The sequence below is a fragment of the Nelumbo lutea genome, chromosome 1 (assembly GCF_056320005.1).
Source record: "Nelumbo lutea isolate HS-2025 chromosome 1, American lotus-T2T, whole genome shotgun sequence".
Classification (NCBI taxonomy): Eukaryota; Viridiplantae; Streptophyta; class Magnoliopsida; order Proteales; family Nelumbonaceae; genus Nelumbo; species Nelumbo lutea.
The window spans coordinates 160371706-160389957 of record NC_142684.1 but is presented as its reverse complement, the minus strand read 5'-3'; the positions used below and the strand labels follow the sequence as shown (position 1 = coordinate 160389957).

The 18252-nt window shown below is 43.6% G+C and overlaps 1 protein-coding gene across 1 annotated transcript; it reads right to left on the bottom strand.

Annotated features, from left to right (window-relative positions):
* Positions 1–10096: 10096 nt before the first annotated feature.
* On the bottom strand, positions 10097–18011 carry LOC148878731 (epsin-3-like). Its single transcript, XM_088959404.1, has 4 exons — positions 17548–18011; positions 16768–16890; positions 15510–15671; positions 10097–10898 (listed from the first exon to the last, which is right to left on the bottom strand). The coding sequence occupies exons 1-4, from the start codon at positions 17652–17654 to the stop codon at positions 10319–10321; spliced, it is 972 nt and encodes a 323-aa protein (XP_088815530.1). The 5' UTR covers positions 17655–18011; the 3' UTR covers positions 10097–10318.
* Between the last annotated feature and the right edge of the window lie 241 nt (positions 18012–18252).

The following is an 18252-nucleotide window of genomic DNA, read 5'->3' as shown; positions in this document are numbered from 1 at the left end:
AGCATGAAACACCATCGAATTAGACGGGTTGGTGATCTTGCAAACGCTTTGTGAGGCTCACAGCAACTTGCCTATATAAAGGTGTTCCAGTAGCTAGAAAAGGCACGCACGATTTAGCTCTCACAGCACTCTAGCTTTCTTGCAATTAAACACCCAATTCACAAACTTAAGCATCAAAATGCCCACCCCGGGTATAGCAACCCAGACACTCTGATTACGTCTCTCTTGCAACTCGACCTGGTGATCTACTCAGTTCGGCATCCGAGTTGTTCACCAACGGGGAGCACCAGATCGCGCAACATTAATTGGTGTCGTTTGTGGAATCACGTTTCACAAAAGTCAACTCTCACCCATCAACAATGCCAACAACAACAATGTTTGTGTTGACGACACTATCGTGGGGTCAAGACCCACCGGTACAGAACCAGGAGATTCCAACTGTCACGATTGGGAAGTTTACGATCCTCTTGACCCTACTAGGCATCCCTACGGTGCAAAATCTAATCCTTCCTCTGCCCACCGTAAACATGCCTCTCCCATTGGTCAAGCTCTCCGCGGTTTCTGTTGGGATTGATGACCGCCAATTTCACGAGCTAGTGCAGTTCACCTACAGGATAGACTTGTTGATGAGAACATGGAAGGGTTGTTTTGCAACAATGGTTGGGATGTAACAATAGTAACAACATCAACAATAGAAACAACAACAGTAGCATCAATAACAACACCAATAGCACCAGGTCACTAGTCAAAACGTGAACTAAAACCAACAACTCGACGTCGAGAACCATAACTAGGTACTGGATCCACGTCGTCGTCATGATGATTCGAGTAAGGTTCCCACTATGGAATCGAGTCAAGATGTGACGTCCAAGGCTACCAGCTCCATTGAGGAGTCCAAGAGAAGGCGTCACAGACGTACACACTGCAACATAGGGAGGAGTCGCCCCACCCTGAATGACAATGAGGAGGCAAAGAAGGAAGATGAAAAGGAGGAGGTGAGCTAGATTGCCACCTCGTCAACATGGCTGGAGACCCGCACCTCACCACTAGTCACTGAAATCGTCATGGCCCCACGGCCTAAGGATTTCAAGGCTGCCACCCTAGAGTCCTATGACGAAACAACCAACCCGGTTGACCACCTCGACAACTTCTAGGCTTTGGTGCAGCTTCACGGGGCCAATGATGCAAGCCTATGCATGGCCTTTTCAATCACTTTTTGTGGTACAACTCGGATATGGTATTCGGGACTGGCAGTCGACTCAATCAAAAGTTGGAGTCAATTCGTTGACCTCTTCACCACTCACTTTGCAACAAGTAAACGGTGTCCCAAGTCAGTAACCTGCCTCCTCAACGCCGTTCAACAACCTGACAAGAAGCTTCAGGACTACATCAAGTGATTCAACCTGAGGCAGCTACAAATCCCTAACCACGACCTAGCCATCCAGCTCACTGCAGTAGTCAACAACGTCTAACACCCTGACTTGCACTGGGAGGTCGAGTTGAACCCTCCAGCCTCTATGGAGGAGTTCCTCAACTAGGCTGCCAAGTTTACAAAAGTCGAAGAAGCACTAGGGTTGCGGTTAGAGATGAGTGGAAAGCGAAAGAGATCAGAAGACAATTTGTGGAGAAACAAGCAAAGGAAAAAAGAGCAGGTCACCATGGCGTAGTAGGTCCCCTCATAACAGGCAAAGTAGGTTGCCTCACAGAAGTAGTAGGTCCTTGTACAAAAGTAGCATATCTTCAGGCCAACACTTTTGCACCCCTCCCGTTTAGAACCGGAACTACACCACACTGAACACGAAGGGAGGGGAGACCCTCATGCAGATCAAGTCGGTTGAGTACATGAGATGGCCACCTCGAATGAGTAGAGACCCTACCAACTGAAATCCGAACAAGTACTGCCACTTCCACCATGACATCAGCCACGACACTGAGAATTGTTGTAACCTCAAGGATGAGATCGAGTTGATCCACCAAGGTTACCTTAAGAAGTTCATCAAACAGGAAGATCGAGACTGACCTACTAATCGACCAAGTTGTGCCACAATTGAGCAAGGACTAGATCAGAGACCAGCCTCCACGAGACCCACCACCAGCAGGGAGGCCCGTCCATAGCTGGTTACAGCACATTAGTCGAAAAGGATTTAGTCTGGAAGCTTGTGCCCGAGGATGATAACCTACCAAAGTGCCCTCGAGTGGACGAGGTGATCTACTTCATCGAGGATGACACTCATGAGGTCTAGTATCCGCATGATGACGCCCTCATGGTCAAGTTAGTGATAAATGGCTTCAAGGTAAAGCGGATTTTGGTTGACTCTAGCAACTCAACGGGCATCATTTTCTTGGAGGTGTTTGAGTAGATGGATCTAGAAAAGAAGGATTTGCTCTTGGCTGATGTCCTCTCTGGCCGGATTTAGCGGAGAAGTTGTATGGCCCCAAGGTCAAATCGATGTACTAGTGGCAACGAGCTTAGCACCGAACCAAGTGCACTATAACCACGACTTCCTAGTGGATGCAACTCCCTCACCCTACAATTTTATTTTAGGCCAATCAGTCCTAGACACCCTTAGAGCCGTGGTGTCGACCTACCATCTATCATTGAAATTTCCAACAGATTATGGAGTTGGAGTAGTGTGAGGTGATCAACTCGAATCTCACAAGTGTTACGTGGCTGCACTGAAAGGGACATGCAAGCAAGCCGCTGATGTCGACTTGGAACTGCCCCCGAAAAATGGTGACAAAAGAGCTCTTTCCATGGAGGACACCGTTCTAGTGCCAGTCTAAGATACCGACCCTGTGAAGATGGTGCAGATTGGAGCATACCACAGTGAGTCATTGCGATCTAAACTGGTAAAAGTTTTAATTCGAAATTTAGATGTTTTTACTTGGTTGGCAGTAGATATGCCTAGCATAGATCCCTCTGTCATAACTCATAAGCTAAACGTTACCCTTTAATCAGACTAGTCCTATAGCGGAAGAGGAACCTCGCTTAGGAGCGGTGGAGGGTAGAAGACGAGGAGGTTAGAAATCTCTTCCCAATAGACTTCATTAGAGAGGTCCAATACCAAAGTTGAATTACAAACCCAGTGATCGTGAAGAAGGCCAATGACAAGTGGCACATGTACATCGTCTACACCAAGGCCCAAAGGACAACTTCCCACTCCTAGGATAAATCACATGATAGTTGCGACCTGGGGTTCGAGTTCTTAAGCTTCATGGATGCCTATTCCGGTTACAACCAAAGCTAGATGGATCTAGCTGACCAGGAGAAGACAAAATTTACAACTAAAACATGACTCTATTGTTATAAAGTGATGCCCTTTGGCTTGAGAAACATTGGGGCAAACTACCAACATCTTGTAAACAAATGGTTTTTTGAGTTAATTGGCAATAAAATTGATGTTTACGTTGATATGGTTGTCAAAACTCAGTTTCTGAACTCTCTAATTTCTGACATGAACAACATTTTTAACATTCTAAGAAGATATAACATGAAGCTCAACTCTAACAAGTGTGTCTTTAGAGTCACGTCGGGCAATTTCCTTGGGTACATAGTGAACTAATGTGGCATCAAAGCCAACACGAATAAAAATGCAGGTCGTCCTAGATATGAGACCACATAGGTCAATTAAAGATGTTCAAAGACTAACAAGTCGGGTAGCTGCCCTGAACTGGTTTATGTTCAAGTCAGCTAGGTGGTGCCTACTGTTTTTAAAGCCATGAAAAAGAACCAAGACTTCGAGTGATGAGCCCTGAACGAAGTGCCCCGCCCTTGCTAACCGAGCCAAAACCTGGAGATGAGCTAAAACTCTAACTCTCTGCGAGTGATGAGGTAGTTAGCTCGGTTCTAATTTGCAAAGTGGACATAGTTTGCAATGACCTGTCTATTACATGAGCAAGGTCCTGCACGTCGATAGACTAGGTATCGCAATACCGAGAAGCTGGCCTTCTCACTAATGCTAATAGCTCGTAAATTGCACCCTTACTTCTAGGCCCATCCCATTATAGTCTTAACCAATAGACCTATGAGGCAAGTTCTTTAGTGGACCGAGGTTTTAGGAAGGTTAACAAAATGGGCAGTCGAGCTCAGTGAGTATGACATCTAGTTTGAGTCGTGCCTAGCGACCAAGGCAAAAGTCCTAGCCAAGTGCATGTTTAACACGCCGAGCCTTGGGGTTGTGGAGCCTGTGACCACTTCGGAGGCTACTAACAGTGCAGAACCGACCCGACTTAGGACAAGGAGCCCTGGATGCTCCATGTGGAGGGCTCTTCCAACTAGTGTGAAAGTGGAGCTAGACTAATTCTCTATGGACCTAGCAAAGTGAAACTAGAGTATGCTCTCGGATTCTCACTCTGAGCTTCAAACAACAAAGCTGAGTACGAGGTGTTGATAGTTGGGCTATCATTGGCAAAGGAGGTCGGCATGAAGCATCTTGTTGTGTGCAGCAATTCACAACTAGTGGTGAACCAATTGAACGGGCAATATGAGGCTTGGGAGCCCACCATGTTGGCCTACCTGGCTAAGGCTAGAGAGTTCCTGCCAACTTCCTCTCTTGGTACATCGAGCAAGTCTTGAGTTCTAAAAACACTAAGGCCGGCGCACTCTCAAAGTTGGCTGGTGTGACAGACATTATAAAGTTAATGGTTTACATTGAAGACCTACCACGACATAAGATAAAAAGGGTGGCAAAGGAGGTCGCTCCTGTCATGGTTGCAAAACTAAGCTAAATAGATCCACTCGTTGACTATCTTCACCATGGGACCCTATCAATAGAATTCAATGCAACTTAGAGGCTAGGGTGTAGTGACAGTCAACTTGCTTGTGATAATTGGGGAGTAGTTGTATTGCAGGTCATTCACACTCCCCTGCCTGCACTGTTTGCGCCCAACAAAAGCGAACTAAGTGTAACCAGAAATCTACGAAGGTCTTTGCTAAGGACACTTAGGGGGCAGGGCATTGGCACATAGAGCCCTACGACAAGGTAATTACTGGCCAACCATAAAGGCGGATGCAATAGAACTCATTTGGAAGTTCGACAAATGTGAGTGACACACAAACATACCACACCAGCCCACAGCCAACTAGAGGTAACTTACCATCTCATGGCCATTCGCACAGTGGGGGATAGATATCCTTAGTCCCTTTCCACCTACGAATTGGTAGAGAAGGTTCATGGTGGTCGCAGTGGACTAATTTATGAAGTGGGTTAAAGTCGAGCCGCTGGTATCAATTATAGTTGGGGACATGCAAAACACAATTTGGAGGAACATCATATGTAGATTCAGACTCCCCAGGGTGTCGATATCAAACAATGGGAAGTAGTTTGAGGATATCAAGTTACAGAATTGATAAGCCAAGATGGGAATCCAACATAATTTCATCATGGTGGCCCACCCTTAGTCGAACGTCAGGCTGAAGTGACGAATAGGGCAATACTTTGTAGACTTAAAGCTAAATTCTCTCGAGCTAAAGGTTTGTGAGTGTACATGCTACACAGTGTTCTATGGGCCTATCGAACTACCATTGAAATAGCGAGTCACCAGTGAGACTCCCTTCAATTTGATGTATAGAACGGAGGTTGTCATCCCAAGTGAGATCGAAGTGATGACCTTGCGATTAAAGGTGCATGACGAAGAGGCTAACGAGGATGAGCTGCGAACAAATCTCAACCTATTGGAGGAAGTTCCGTGACTTGGCCTACATCCGGATCACGACGTAATAGCAATGAGTAGCTCGGTATTATAACACTCATGTTAAGAGACACCGATTTCAAATTGGCGACCTGGTACTCAAGAAAGTTATGGTACCTGATCCAGGCACGGGAAAGCTAGGTCCAAACTAGGAAGGCCCCTATAGAGTCTTAAGGGTGATTGATGAAGGCACGTATGAGCTTAGAACCTTGGAGGGGTGCCAGGGAGCCAAGGTGCCCCGTGCATGCAGCAATGGTAATGGGGCGGGGTAGGGATAGGGGGCCTCTCCCAATCCCCACTAACGGGGACAAGGTTATCCCCATCCCTATCCCCACGGGGATCCCCATTCCTCGTGAGTTTTTATAATGTTAAACATTTTGTTTTTAATTGTTATTTTTATTTAAAAATAAAATAATTAAAATTTATAATCCTATTAGGAAAGATTCAAACATATTCAACCATATTTTAAAAAATACTAATATATAGATGTATGTGTACATATATACATATATAACGTATGCATATATATATTAGTGGGGATCCCATGGGGTGGGGATCGGGGTCCCTGTGGGCAGGGAGTGCTCTCCCTGCTCCCGCCTCATCCACGCTGACGGGGATGAAAATTTTCCCATCCCTATCCCAGCGAGGGGAAAATCATCCCCATCGCCGCCCCATTCGAGGTGGATCCCCACAGGGATCAGGGAAAAGGGGAAAATTGCCATCCCTACGTGTGTGGAATGTCGACAACTTAAAGAAGTGATATTTGTGAAGAGTTTTGAGTTTTGAACTGCGTCCTTGAGAATTGTGAATTACACTAAGTGCAAAAGTACAGACCGCCCACTATGGCGACTTGGTCAAGCCGACGTATGTTTTAGGAACTTCGGCTAAATGAATAAGGGGAAGCCAAACTGTTTTAAGTTGTAAGGCCCCCTAGGTCGACATTGGAAGACATCGATAGCTCGGTAGCATTTCAACTTAGCCGAGGAGATATACAGTTCAATGACATTTTGACTTAGCTGAAATTGCAAGTCTAGTCGCTTTAGCACCTGAGCAATTGGTGCACCTCGTCACCTCGGCTTGCATTCTACACTTATCCTATGTTCTAAGATAGAAAATAAAAGGTGCAAAGGGTGACAATATGTAAGGTTGATTTCATTAAAAAAGAAAATGGGAGTACATCACCACTAAAAAAAAGTTGCTTGTTCAATATAAAACTAAGCTCAGAGGCTTGAAGTACAATGTGTAAAGAGGGGTCCAAGAAAAGAGGCAGTTTAATGTTCATCATCAGCATCCCACTCTCGAATGCCCTCTTCGACCTCATCCTCGCCATCCTCCATGTCATCCGAAGTGTCCAACTCAACAGCCATCTGGGTGCTCACTTCATTTGGAAACGAGCTGGCCGAGTTGTGGCCGAAGTTGAAGTTCGGATGTATTTGTTGAAGGTAGCAATGGAACAAGTGAAATCCCCTCCTAAAATATGACATGGCATCTTTCATCTTCGTGTGGTCGAACTCAGGCAACCTCTAGAATTCCTCGACACTGAGCTACTTTGCCTGCTAGATGTCCTCAACATACTTAGTCCACCTTTCTTCGAGCTGTCGAGCTTGCTTGGTGATGTTGTCACTCACCTCCTCCAGTTGGTGAGTCAGGCTAGACGACGCATCGAGGAACCGCCAACAATCTTCTTGGGCCTACAGCTGAGCACTCTCCAACTACAACCGAAGGGATTCATTCTCGGTTGTCATATGTGTGGTGTTGCACTCCATAGTGATGGTGCGATCATATAGAGCCTGGGTCATACAACTCACTTAAAAAGAAGAAAGAGTTAGCAAGGTGCACATATAGGAAGACCAACTGTTAAAATATGCAAGTACTTATCAACAACGTGTCTCAAATATAGAGGTCGGCGGAACTCCATTGACTTATGTCCTATCGGTGACACTCCGTTGGCTGAAGTCTTGTTGGTGACACTCCATTGGCTGAAGTCCCACTCGTCTTTAGGAAGAAGTATGCCGGTGCTCACCTCGAAGTCAATGCGAGGATCTTGAATCCTATCAGTGGTAGTGATATCCTAGTTTGGGAGGTAAACTGGGTCGCACGAGCCAAACCCCTCATAGGCTACATCGGGGAACATGTAAGTCGGGGGCAGAGTGAATTGGTTAGGCATGGTCGTGGGGTCAACGGAGGTCGAACCGACGTTATCGTCGTTGAGGTCCACCACATCAGGCTCCCTAGCCAGTGGTCTCCTCTCTACAACTTCTTGCTTTATCTCCAAAGCATGAGTACACCTTGCCACCATCCTCTTTTTCTTGGGAGCCCTCCTCTTTGGAGCTAAAACAGACGTCAAGTTTGACATACCTGCCAAAAAAGAAAGCGATCTAGTGAGGTTGGAAAATCTAAATAGATCAGCATAATAAGGTACCATGCGGATTACCTATCCACGTGACAGTCCATTCTCAATGAGCATTGATTCGGCCAAAAACTCATTAGCCAAGGACTACCTTTCTACGAGGAACAAAACCTGGTTTGCTAGCTCATCGTCTAACTCAACATCTGGGACCCTTCTCAGCTCACTCCTCCAAGTGGTATCCATGGGCGAGCCATCTTCCTGCGATAGGAAGAAGTACCTTGACTTCCAGTTTGCCACTTTCGAAGGGAAGTCGCTCAAAAGCTTGTAACCAGGTTGGTAGCTCAGATAAAAATAGTAAGGCACCTAGTGCATTTTATTTATTTGGTAGAGCGCATGGAAGAAAATAAAGTCGAGCTCTAAGCCGAGGTGAAAATAGACGGATATCATCCCTACCAATGTCCTAATCGAGTTCAGGTAGAGCTACCCTAAGAAAATGTTGTAGTGTGAAAGCACCCCGCAAATAAAAGGGTGTAGTGCGAAATGAAGCCCAGCGATAAGCGCCTCTTCGAAGACGCATACCTTAGTCCACCCATGGTTCCAAGGATGTTGATCCTCTTTGGGTAGGATGAAGCCATTATATGACTCGGGAATCTGGAAGGTCGCCGCCAAGGCAACTAACTCCTACCCACTCAGTTTGGTAGGTCCAAACTTTGACTTGGTCTTTGGTTGTTGAGAGGTCGAGGACCCTCTATTCGATCCCCATCGCTCTTGAGTCGAGGTCCCCACCTCATCTCGAGTGGCCTGGGGATACTCCCCCTCTGACCCACTAGAAATAACGTAAAAATAAGGACTCACTGAGAACTAAGAGAAGACCGACCTCATGCAAAAACCCAAACTCGTTTGTGAGCTGCTCGAGATCTCGTTCAAACAATCCTTTGGAGGACTCCAAAAATAATGCAATGGGAACCCATCGGGGGGGCCCCTATTTAAAGCGGACAAATGCAGAAGTTGATGAGGGAGATGTGTTTCATTTGACGACCCAGAAAGGGAGCACGCCTATTCAGCACTAGGCGGCGAATTTGATTTTTTAATTTACATGCTCAATTCAACCACTTTGGCACTTGGTGGCAAAAGTCAAAATTTGAACTTGGCATGCCCAATTCAAAATTCAAACTTAATGCATGCAATGACTCGCTCTCTAGACCGGGCGGTTGAGGACCAAGCTTGCGATGAACTTACCAGACCCATCACTTTGGACCAAAGGCTTGCGATGAGCTACTTCATTTGCCGAACCAACTTTGACTCGGGAGTGGAGGGCAATTGATGAGGCCCTCCAATGATGTCGTGATGACATGTGGCATCGCATAACAGCCAAGCAACATCTCAACACCACATAAGCAGACCTCGGGAGCGTTTCGGACACCTTGCACCCTCCTTGACCACCTTGGCTGGCCGAGCTATGAACGGCATGGCAAGACACCAGGTCAACGTAAAAGGCGGCCTGCTTTCGCCGACCTGACCCGAATTCGGTTAGCGACCTGCTCGACATGCCAAGTGACCTCCTCGTTAAGTGGGTTATCGTCTTTGACTCCCCTAGGATCATGATGCCCTGACAACGGAGCAGATCCACACCCCACTCGTTTTGGACACAACCGGTTAAGCGTAACTAGCTTACGTGGAGTCCACCTCTGGGCATGAAACCACCTCCGAATTAGATGGGCCAGTAATCTCGCACACACTTCATGAAGCTCATGGCAACTTGCCTATATAAAGGCACCCCACTAACCAGAAAAGGTATGCATGATTTTGCTCTCACAACACTCTAACTCATTTGCTTTCTTGCAATTAAACATCTAGTTCGCTAATTTAAGCATGGAGTGCCCACCCCAGGTAATGCAACCTGGACACTCTGATTAACTCTTTGTTATAGATCGACCAATCAACCTACTCAGCCCGACATCCGAGCTATCCGCCAACAAGGAGCACCATATCATGCAACATTAGGATACATACTCCATCCAATTATAAATGGATGGAATTCAAATATAATTCAAATTTGGACAATCATAATCCGTTTGCAGCCCTAAGTGGTGAGACTGCAGTAACTTGTAATATAGTATCATGCACTTTTGAGGTATTTTCACTTGCTTTTAGTCATAGCAAGATCACATCGATGAGGGCATACATATATATACTCATAATAACTTAGAGAGTTAGAGATTTGGTGACAAAACTGCTACACAAAATGCACCATTCAGGTCAATTTTACACTGGTATTTACGCTGATCTGATGGACATCTGATGATCAATCTTCTTCTTCATCACCTTCCCGACGTCTGAGAAGCTTCTGAGCGTTACTTTCTTGGCATCTGAGTTTAATGGACTACTGGGACCAACGAATCTCGAACAAACTGCTCCAGAAACACCGTCTGTTTCCGCTTCTTTCTCAGGGTTGAGAAGTGAATTCCCTGATTCTTCAACAGGAGAGTTCCAGAGATGTGATCCTTCAGTGTCCTCATTAGCACCAGGAAAAGTAGTGGGCTTCTCTGATGGTAACCTGCTTCCTTCTGAAGAACTCTCGCCCAGATTCTTTGTTGGGCTTTGTGGTTCATGTGGACTAAGCTCTTCTAAATCATACCATCTAGGACTGTTGCTGGAATGCGAGCCAAATGATGGGGTTCTAGAGGATGATGTTGATGACGACTGATCAGGAGGAGGAAACACTGAATTACCAAACCCTTTAATCTCCTTAGTTATTTTCAGTGCTTTGTGGCGTGCTTCTTTGAGTGCCTCTCCTCCTCCTAGAAGTTCCAGTATTCTCTCCGACTTCTTTTGCATGTTGTTACCCCAATCTAACCTGAAACAAGCCCAAACTGATCAGAATATAAAGAATATGTTGAACTTATATTATAGATATATGTTAAAAGGTGCAACCCATTTCTAGGATTTTTATCCTTAACAACTTAACTGATCAATAAAGCCTTACCCCAACTATATCTATATGCATGGTTTTTCCTGTTTGGCCAGTTCAATTAAGGCTGCAAATATTTATGGCTTACTCCTATCTGATCTTATAAATCTGATTCAACATCTATTAGTTCAATTCGTTATGTGTGTATGTAGTTTGAATTAATGTTGTACTTTTACTAAATCGTCATACATTCAACTTTCATACAAGTAAATTTCAATTCATTTTCTTCATAAAATACAATATCAAAACCATTTAATTTTTTTTTTCATTTTATTAATAAAATATGATGAGGGTAATTTGGTCCTCTCAATCGTATGATACGTGGCTTCCGGATGACACCTCAGTGCCGAGTTAGCAAACTAGCTCAATAAAATTAGCTTGGAGCATCTCACCCAAGCCGACCTCTACTTCGGCGAGACCGAACTAGCTGACCCTATAAGATTACGGTGAGCTGTCCTACGAGTCGGTCAAGCTATAGGGACTTAAGATGACCTACTAAGGAGAGCTTGCTAACAACCCCCTATAGTTCCCAGTACAGCTCGGCAAGGCCAAGTTGGCATACTCGTAAGATTACGACGAGCTGTCCTAGGAGCAGGCCGAGCTGAGAGAACTTAAGGCGACCTAGGAGGAAGAGCTCACTAACTGTCCCCAGCAGCTCGGTACCAAAGGCATTGATAGCGTGACTGTTAGAACAACTGATCGTGTCGCGCACCAGATTTTATGCGAACGAATCGTAACTCCTGCGAAGATCTCTCAACTAACACCTTAATGTGCCTGAATATAGGGAAACAACTCCACAAAGAGCTCAAGATAGTTACCCTAAGCCCCTTGAGTCCAAGAGGCTATATAAGATGTCCAGATCCACCCAGAAAGGTATGCACACGAATACCCTCAAAGCTCCCTTATGTTCTCAGAGATTACTCCTACACACTCATTGACTTAAGCATTAGAGTGCCCTCCCCAGGTAAAAACTACCCGGGGACCCTCACCTCCTTTCTCTTTATGACTCGCACTTAGCTCGATCACACAGATACCAGCTTGACCATACAGTTCATCACTACCAGGCTGGACCCTTGTTTGAGCTAGTTCACAAGACATGAGGGAGCGTCCAGATTGTGCATCACCAATTGGCGTCGTCTGTGGAAAACCGCTACAAAAATCTAAGTTTGCACCTTCTAGAAAGCTGAATTCTCTCCTTTTAATTTCCATTTCTATTAATTCAATGACATTTTTGAGCATCACTAACATCAAGAATGAAGAATCAATCACTGGGGGGCAACAACATCCATGATGAACCTTGAGAACCCCCCTGTAATAATTAGATGCAAGAATGGGAAAACAACCAACAACAAAACAACCAACAGTAGCAGAACAATCAGCAGTAGAATGACCTAAAATACCAACCTCCCATCGACAACACAACCCTCGATAACAACTAGCTACTAGTGGAGTGTCAAGCTACGGCTCTTCTTGGGACTGGGTTCGCCAGCTCATCTGCGGGGACTAGGAAAAAGCTTGGAAGGTGTACTTACAATGTAAAAAAATAGAAGGCAGCCCACTTCGACCAGGGAAGTGTCAGGAGGTAAAGCGAACAACAAAGAAAGGACAAACAACAATGAGAAAAAGAAGATAAGTAAATCACCTAAAAGAAGCAAGTCGGGTCAGAGTAGGCACAACAACTCACCATGAAGAAAAAGCAGGTCACCTCGTAGTAGGCGCAACAGCTCACCATGAAGAAAAAGCAAGTCGCCACCTCGGGGCTCGACTCAATGACAAGCCACTCCACCTCTGTACAGCAGCTCACCTTTGACGAGCTAAAAAGAGAACTTAGCTTGCCTCCGCTGTTAACCAAACTTGAGACCGAGGACGAGCTTAAACATTACCTCTCCGCAAGTGACAAGGTAGTTAGCTCGGCCCTCGTAAGAGAAGTGAATAAGACACAACGACATAGAGAAGCTCGCCTTTGCGCTAGTGCTAACTACCTGAGAGCTAAGACCTTATTCCCAAGCCCATACCATTATAGTTTTGACCGATCGATTTCTGAAGCATGTCCTTCAGAAACCTGAGGCCTTAGGGGAACTGACAAAATGGGCAATAAAGCTCAATGAATACAACATTCGGTACAAGCCACGACCAGGGATAAAAACACAAGTCCTGGTAGACTTCATTGTCGAGTGCACCTTTAGCTCGCCACCTTCTATAATGACAGAATCGGAATCGAAAGTTTCATCCAGCACGACACCACTCCCAGCTCGTGAAATAGTAGAGTAGGGATGAGGAGCCCTGGATACTTCATGTGGATGGCTCGTCTAACTAGGGGGGAGCAGAGTTGGGTTAATACTCTGTGGACCTAGCGAAGTAAAGTTGGAGTACGTGCTTCGGTTTCAATTCTGAGCTTCTAATAATGAGGCCGAATATGAAGCATTGTTGGCTCGATTGGACTAGCAAAGGAAATAGGATCCAAACACCTTGTAGTGTGCAGTGACTCACAGATTGTCATAAATCATGTGAATGGAGAATACGAAGCGCGAGAACCCTCAATGACTGCCTACTTATTGGCCAAGGTGAGAGAACTCTCCAATTTTGACTCTTTCTAAGATCAAAAAATACATAGGCCTATGCCCTTTACAGACTTGCGAGCACGATTGACTCGACAAAAAAGAACAATTTACATAGAAGAGCTACCTCGACTATCTATAGAAAAGGGGGGGCAGAAGAGGTCGCTTACATAACGAATACAGAGCCGAGCTAGATAGCTCCAACCTTTGATAAGGCATGTTGCCAAAAGAACAAAATGCAACTCGACTCAGAATGAAAAGCAGCTCGATGCGTGATAGTAGGTGAGCAACTCTGTAGAAGGTCTTTCATGTACTACAAAGCTGTGCTGGATAAATCAAACCTTCGATGAGGCATATTGCCAAAAAGAATGAAATGCAGCTCGGATCATAGAACGACAAGCAACTCGGAATGTGATAGTAGGCGAGCAGCTCTACAAAAGATCTTTCATGTACTACAGAGCCAAGTTGGATAGATCCAACCTTTGATAAGGCATATTTCCAAAAGAACAAAATGCAGCTCGGAGGATGGAATGACAATCAGCTTGCTACATGATAGTAGGCGAGCGGCTCTATAGAAGATCCTTCACTTTACCATATCTATGAAGCTTGCACCAAATTGAGGCAGATCGGGTGTTACATGAGATCCACCAAGGGCTCTGTGGAAGACAATTAGGAGGCTGGGCCCTAGCTTAGAAAGCCTTACAACAAAGGTACTGCTAGCCCACCATGAAAACAGATGTGGTCGAGCTAGTCCTGAGATGTGATAAATGCCAACAACACACCAACATCCTACACCGGCCAGCGTGTGCTCTCTTCTTTCCCCAGATTTGCTGTTTGAAGAAGAAATTACAGCTCGCCTAGCCTCAGTTCGAGCTAATAAAGCAGGCAACCTATAAAACCAACCGGACCAATTACCCTTTCTAAGAGTTACTCTCTTCGCCGATCTAATGTTGGCTCAAGAGTGGGGGGCAATTGATGAGGGGTAATTTGGTATTCTCAATCGTACAATGGCACGTGGCTTCCGAATGACACCTCAGTGCTGAGTCAACAAACTAGCTCAATAAAATTAGCTCAGAGCATCTCACCCAGGTTGACCTTTACCTCAGCGAGACCGAATTAGCTGACCCCGTAGGATTATGCGAGTTGTCCCAGGAGTCAGTCAAGCTGTAGGGACTTAAGATGACCTGCTAAGGAGAGTTCGCCAACAACCCCCTGCAATTCTTAGTACAGCTCGGTAAGGCTAAGCTGGCAGACTTGTAAGATTTTGGTGAGCTGTCCTAGGAGTTGGACGAGCTGAGAGGACCTAAGGCAACCGACGAGGAAGAGCTCGCTAATCGTCCCCAGTAGCTCACTTCCAAAGGCGCTGATAGTGCGACCTTTAGAACGACTCATCATGTCACACGACAGATTCTATGCGAACGAGTCATAACTCCCGCTGAGATCTCTTAACCGACACCTTAATGCGCCCAAAAATAGGGAAGCCACTCCACAAAGAGCTCATGATAGTTACCCTAAGCCCCCTAAGTCCAGGAGCCTATTTAAGACGTCCAGATCCACCTAGAAAGGTATGCACATTGATACCCTCAAAACTCCCTTATGCTCTCAGAGATTACTCCTTCACACTCACTGACTTAAGCATCAGAGTGCCATCCCCGGGTAAAAACTACTCGGGCACCCTCACCCCCTTTCTCTTTATAGCTTGCACTCAGCTCGGTCACACAAATACCAGCTCGGCCATACAGCTCGTCACTGCCAAGTTGGGTCCCTGTTTGAGCCAGATCACAAGACACGAGGGTGTGTCCAGATTGTGCATCACCAAAATATAATATTTTTATCATTGTTAGTTTAATTTACTTATACGTATATGTGATTTGATGCCATTCATTTGCAGCCCTATGTACAATATGCTCAATATAAATGGATAAAATGGACAAGTTACCCTCGCTCATCCACATATTTAAATGTTCCAAGCTCTTCGATGACTTCAGTAGCACATTGGAATTCTTCAACAAAATCTTCAGGCCCATGAGTGAGTAAGAACTCAAGAAGAATCAATGACTTGTAGGATTGCCTCCACAGCTTTCGGTCAATAGCATAGAACCTACAATAAGAATTTTCCAAATTAAAAATATACATGGATTAGTCTAAATGCATGAACAAATGATAACAATTAACAGTGATGAAAGTTTCTTAATTTGTTTATTGCAAAGCTTGATAAATACATCAGGACAACTTAGGATACTCAAAACTCAAAAGATGCCTCTCAAGTGTTCATGTAACATGTTTGGTTTAACCCTCATTCTTTATCATTGTTACCTAAGATGAATTTCTAAAATGGACAAGAATGGTATAAATGGGTAGAAAGAGAAAATATTGCTATGAGCCAAATGGTTTTATCTTAAAAATGAATTATTTTCAAATTGGCCAGTGCCATATATGTGGCTTATTTTCATTCTTAAAACAAACTGTGTTAATGGTCATGAACCACTAACTTAGGTCTCCAAAATCATCACATAGATGTTTACCGGTGGATGGTTGGCGATCAATGCCCATTAGCATAAGTTTTCATGACAATCTACCAATAAACATTGATGGTGGTGGTGATTAATGACTGTTGGCATAGAATTTCTTTAAAGAATGAAAATGAGCAAGATGGGCAATGATTATTTTTCATACTGTAGGATGCCTCGATTTTTGTGCTATGGCTTGATTTTTCATTCTGAAAAGAATGAGACTCATGGCAAGAATTTTGTAACCAAACGCTCTAATGTTATTCATTATTGTCTAAAATGAGCAAGAATTTAAAAAAAAAAAGAGGCCCAAAGCAGCAAACCAAACATGGTCTAAGTTGCTGTTTAGAAAGTCTTTTAAGATAAATCTTCCCATAGCCTAGATGGCCAAAAGATGTATTGAGCTTTTGAGGTCTTGTCTTTAAAGATAACGACCGTTTTGCAAATGGGTCAGTTTATTGGGATTTTAAAAATGTGTTTGGAGGATATTTATCAATTCTTTTTGAGGTCTTTCTGCATACATGTCTTCTGATCTTACTAATTTTTTGTTACCAAATATAAAAAGACTGATTCTAGTCTTCCAAACTTGTCAAAGCCTGAAAGACTGCATAGAAAGACTTGCCAAATACCACCTAAATTAGTTTTAGGTCAAATGATCAGATTTCCAGGAATTTACAATTGATTTACCTCCTGTGAAGAACATCAACAATTCTCCAATAGTCATCAATGTCATAGGATGCCTGAGCTATTCTTGTCATTGTTCTAGCATCAGGGCCCCATGGATCATTATTAGTTGCCTCCTCAGCCAACCTATATATATTATAAAATGATATGGTTAGAAAAAAAAGGTAGTGGTGATCACTTTTAATGTTGATCCCTGCAAACTAAGTCCTAAGGGGGTGTTTACAACATGAATTATTTTTCTTATTGCTGGTTCAAAAAACAAATCAATATACCATCTTTTGTGTCTTTTGTTTTCAAAACTGAAATTAAAAACAAGTTCCATAAATTATATAATTTATGAATCATGTTTTTATTTGATTATTCAACACCATGTTCCATAAATTATATAATTTCTATACCAGAAATTTTGTTTTGTTTTAAAAAGCAATATTTTGTTGGTTTCAAAAACATGTATTATTTTTTGAAACAAAACCGACATGTTTTTTCCCTTTAAAAACAAACTCAGAGTTCAACTGATGTGGCAATTCCAAAAACAAGTGAAAACAAAACATTCATGTTGTAAAACGACCCCTAATTGATCAGTGGTAAATCGATTTTGAGAGATGATTAGATTGGCCAAAAGCGATTGAGTTAGAGAAATTATCCCCCAGATCATGAGCTTCATTACAAGAAAAAGAAAAAGAGATCAGGCATAAGATGACTGGTTTAATGCTGATTCAATATCTAGATAACCAATTAGATGGTCCTCATTATTGAACATCAATTTCAGTATGAAACACTTACAGTTCTGGTTGAGTAACATCAGTCAAGGCGAGCCTGAGTATTTTGTACTTCTCTTGAATGAAGGAAGATGCTTGCTTTTTAATATCATCTAATGACAAATTCTCCATTACTGATAAAAAATAACCAAACGGCCCTAAAAAAATGATAAAAAAGAACCAAACTAGTTTATAGAATTCTAGTTTCACATTAATCAATCAACTGTCTTGGAAAGCAATGGAGACCCAATTTCAAAAGTCTGATTTTCCCATATAGGAGTCGGAGGTTGGCTCGAATAGAGAACCGCAAGAGTCTTATGATAAATTAAAGAATTGAGCTTATGGGTAGTAGTGCTTTTCGTCCAGAATGATAAAAAGGAAAAAAGAAAAAAAAAAGAAAGGGATGATTATAATAGGTTTTTACGAACATTTGTGATCGATCTTGAACCAAACAAATCCAAGAAATTCGCAAAAAAAAAAAAAAAGGCCGATTTCAGGCATGTAGGTCCCTACTTTTATTGGTAGTTTCACGTCCAATTGTTCTCCTTTGGCAATTTCTATGGTACCTGAAAATTTTTGTATTCAAATGTTCCTTTAACCACTAATTCATTTGAGAATTTCAGGAAACCAAATGTCAAATTTTGCGACCAAAGAAATAATGCTATTTTAAGGGGTGTTCCTAAACATGTTTGTTTTTCTTTTTTTTTTAAAGCAAAAACAACTGTCACAT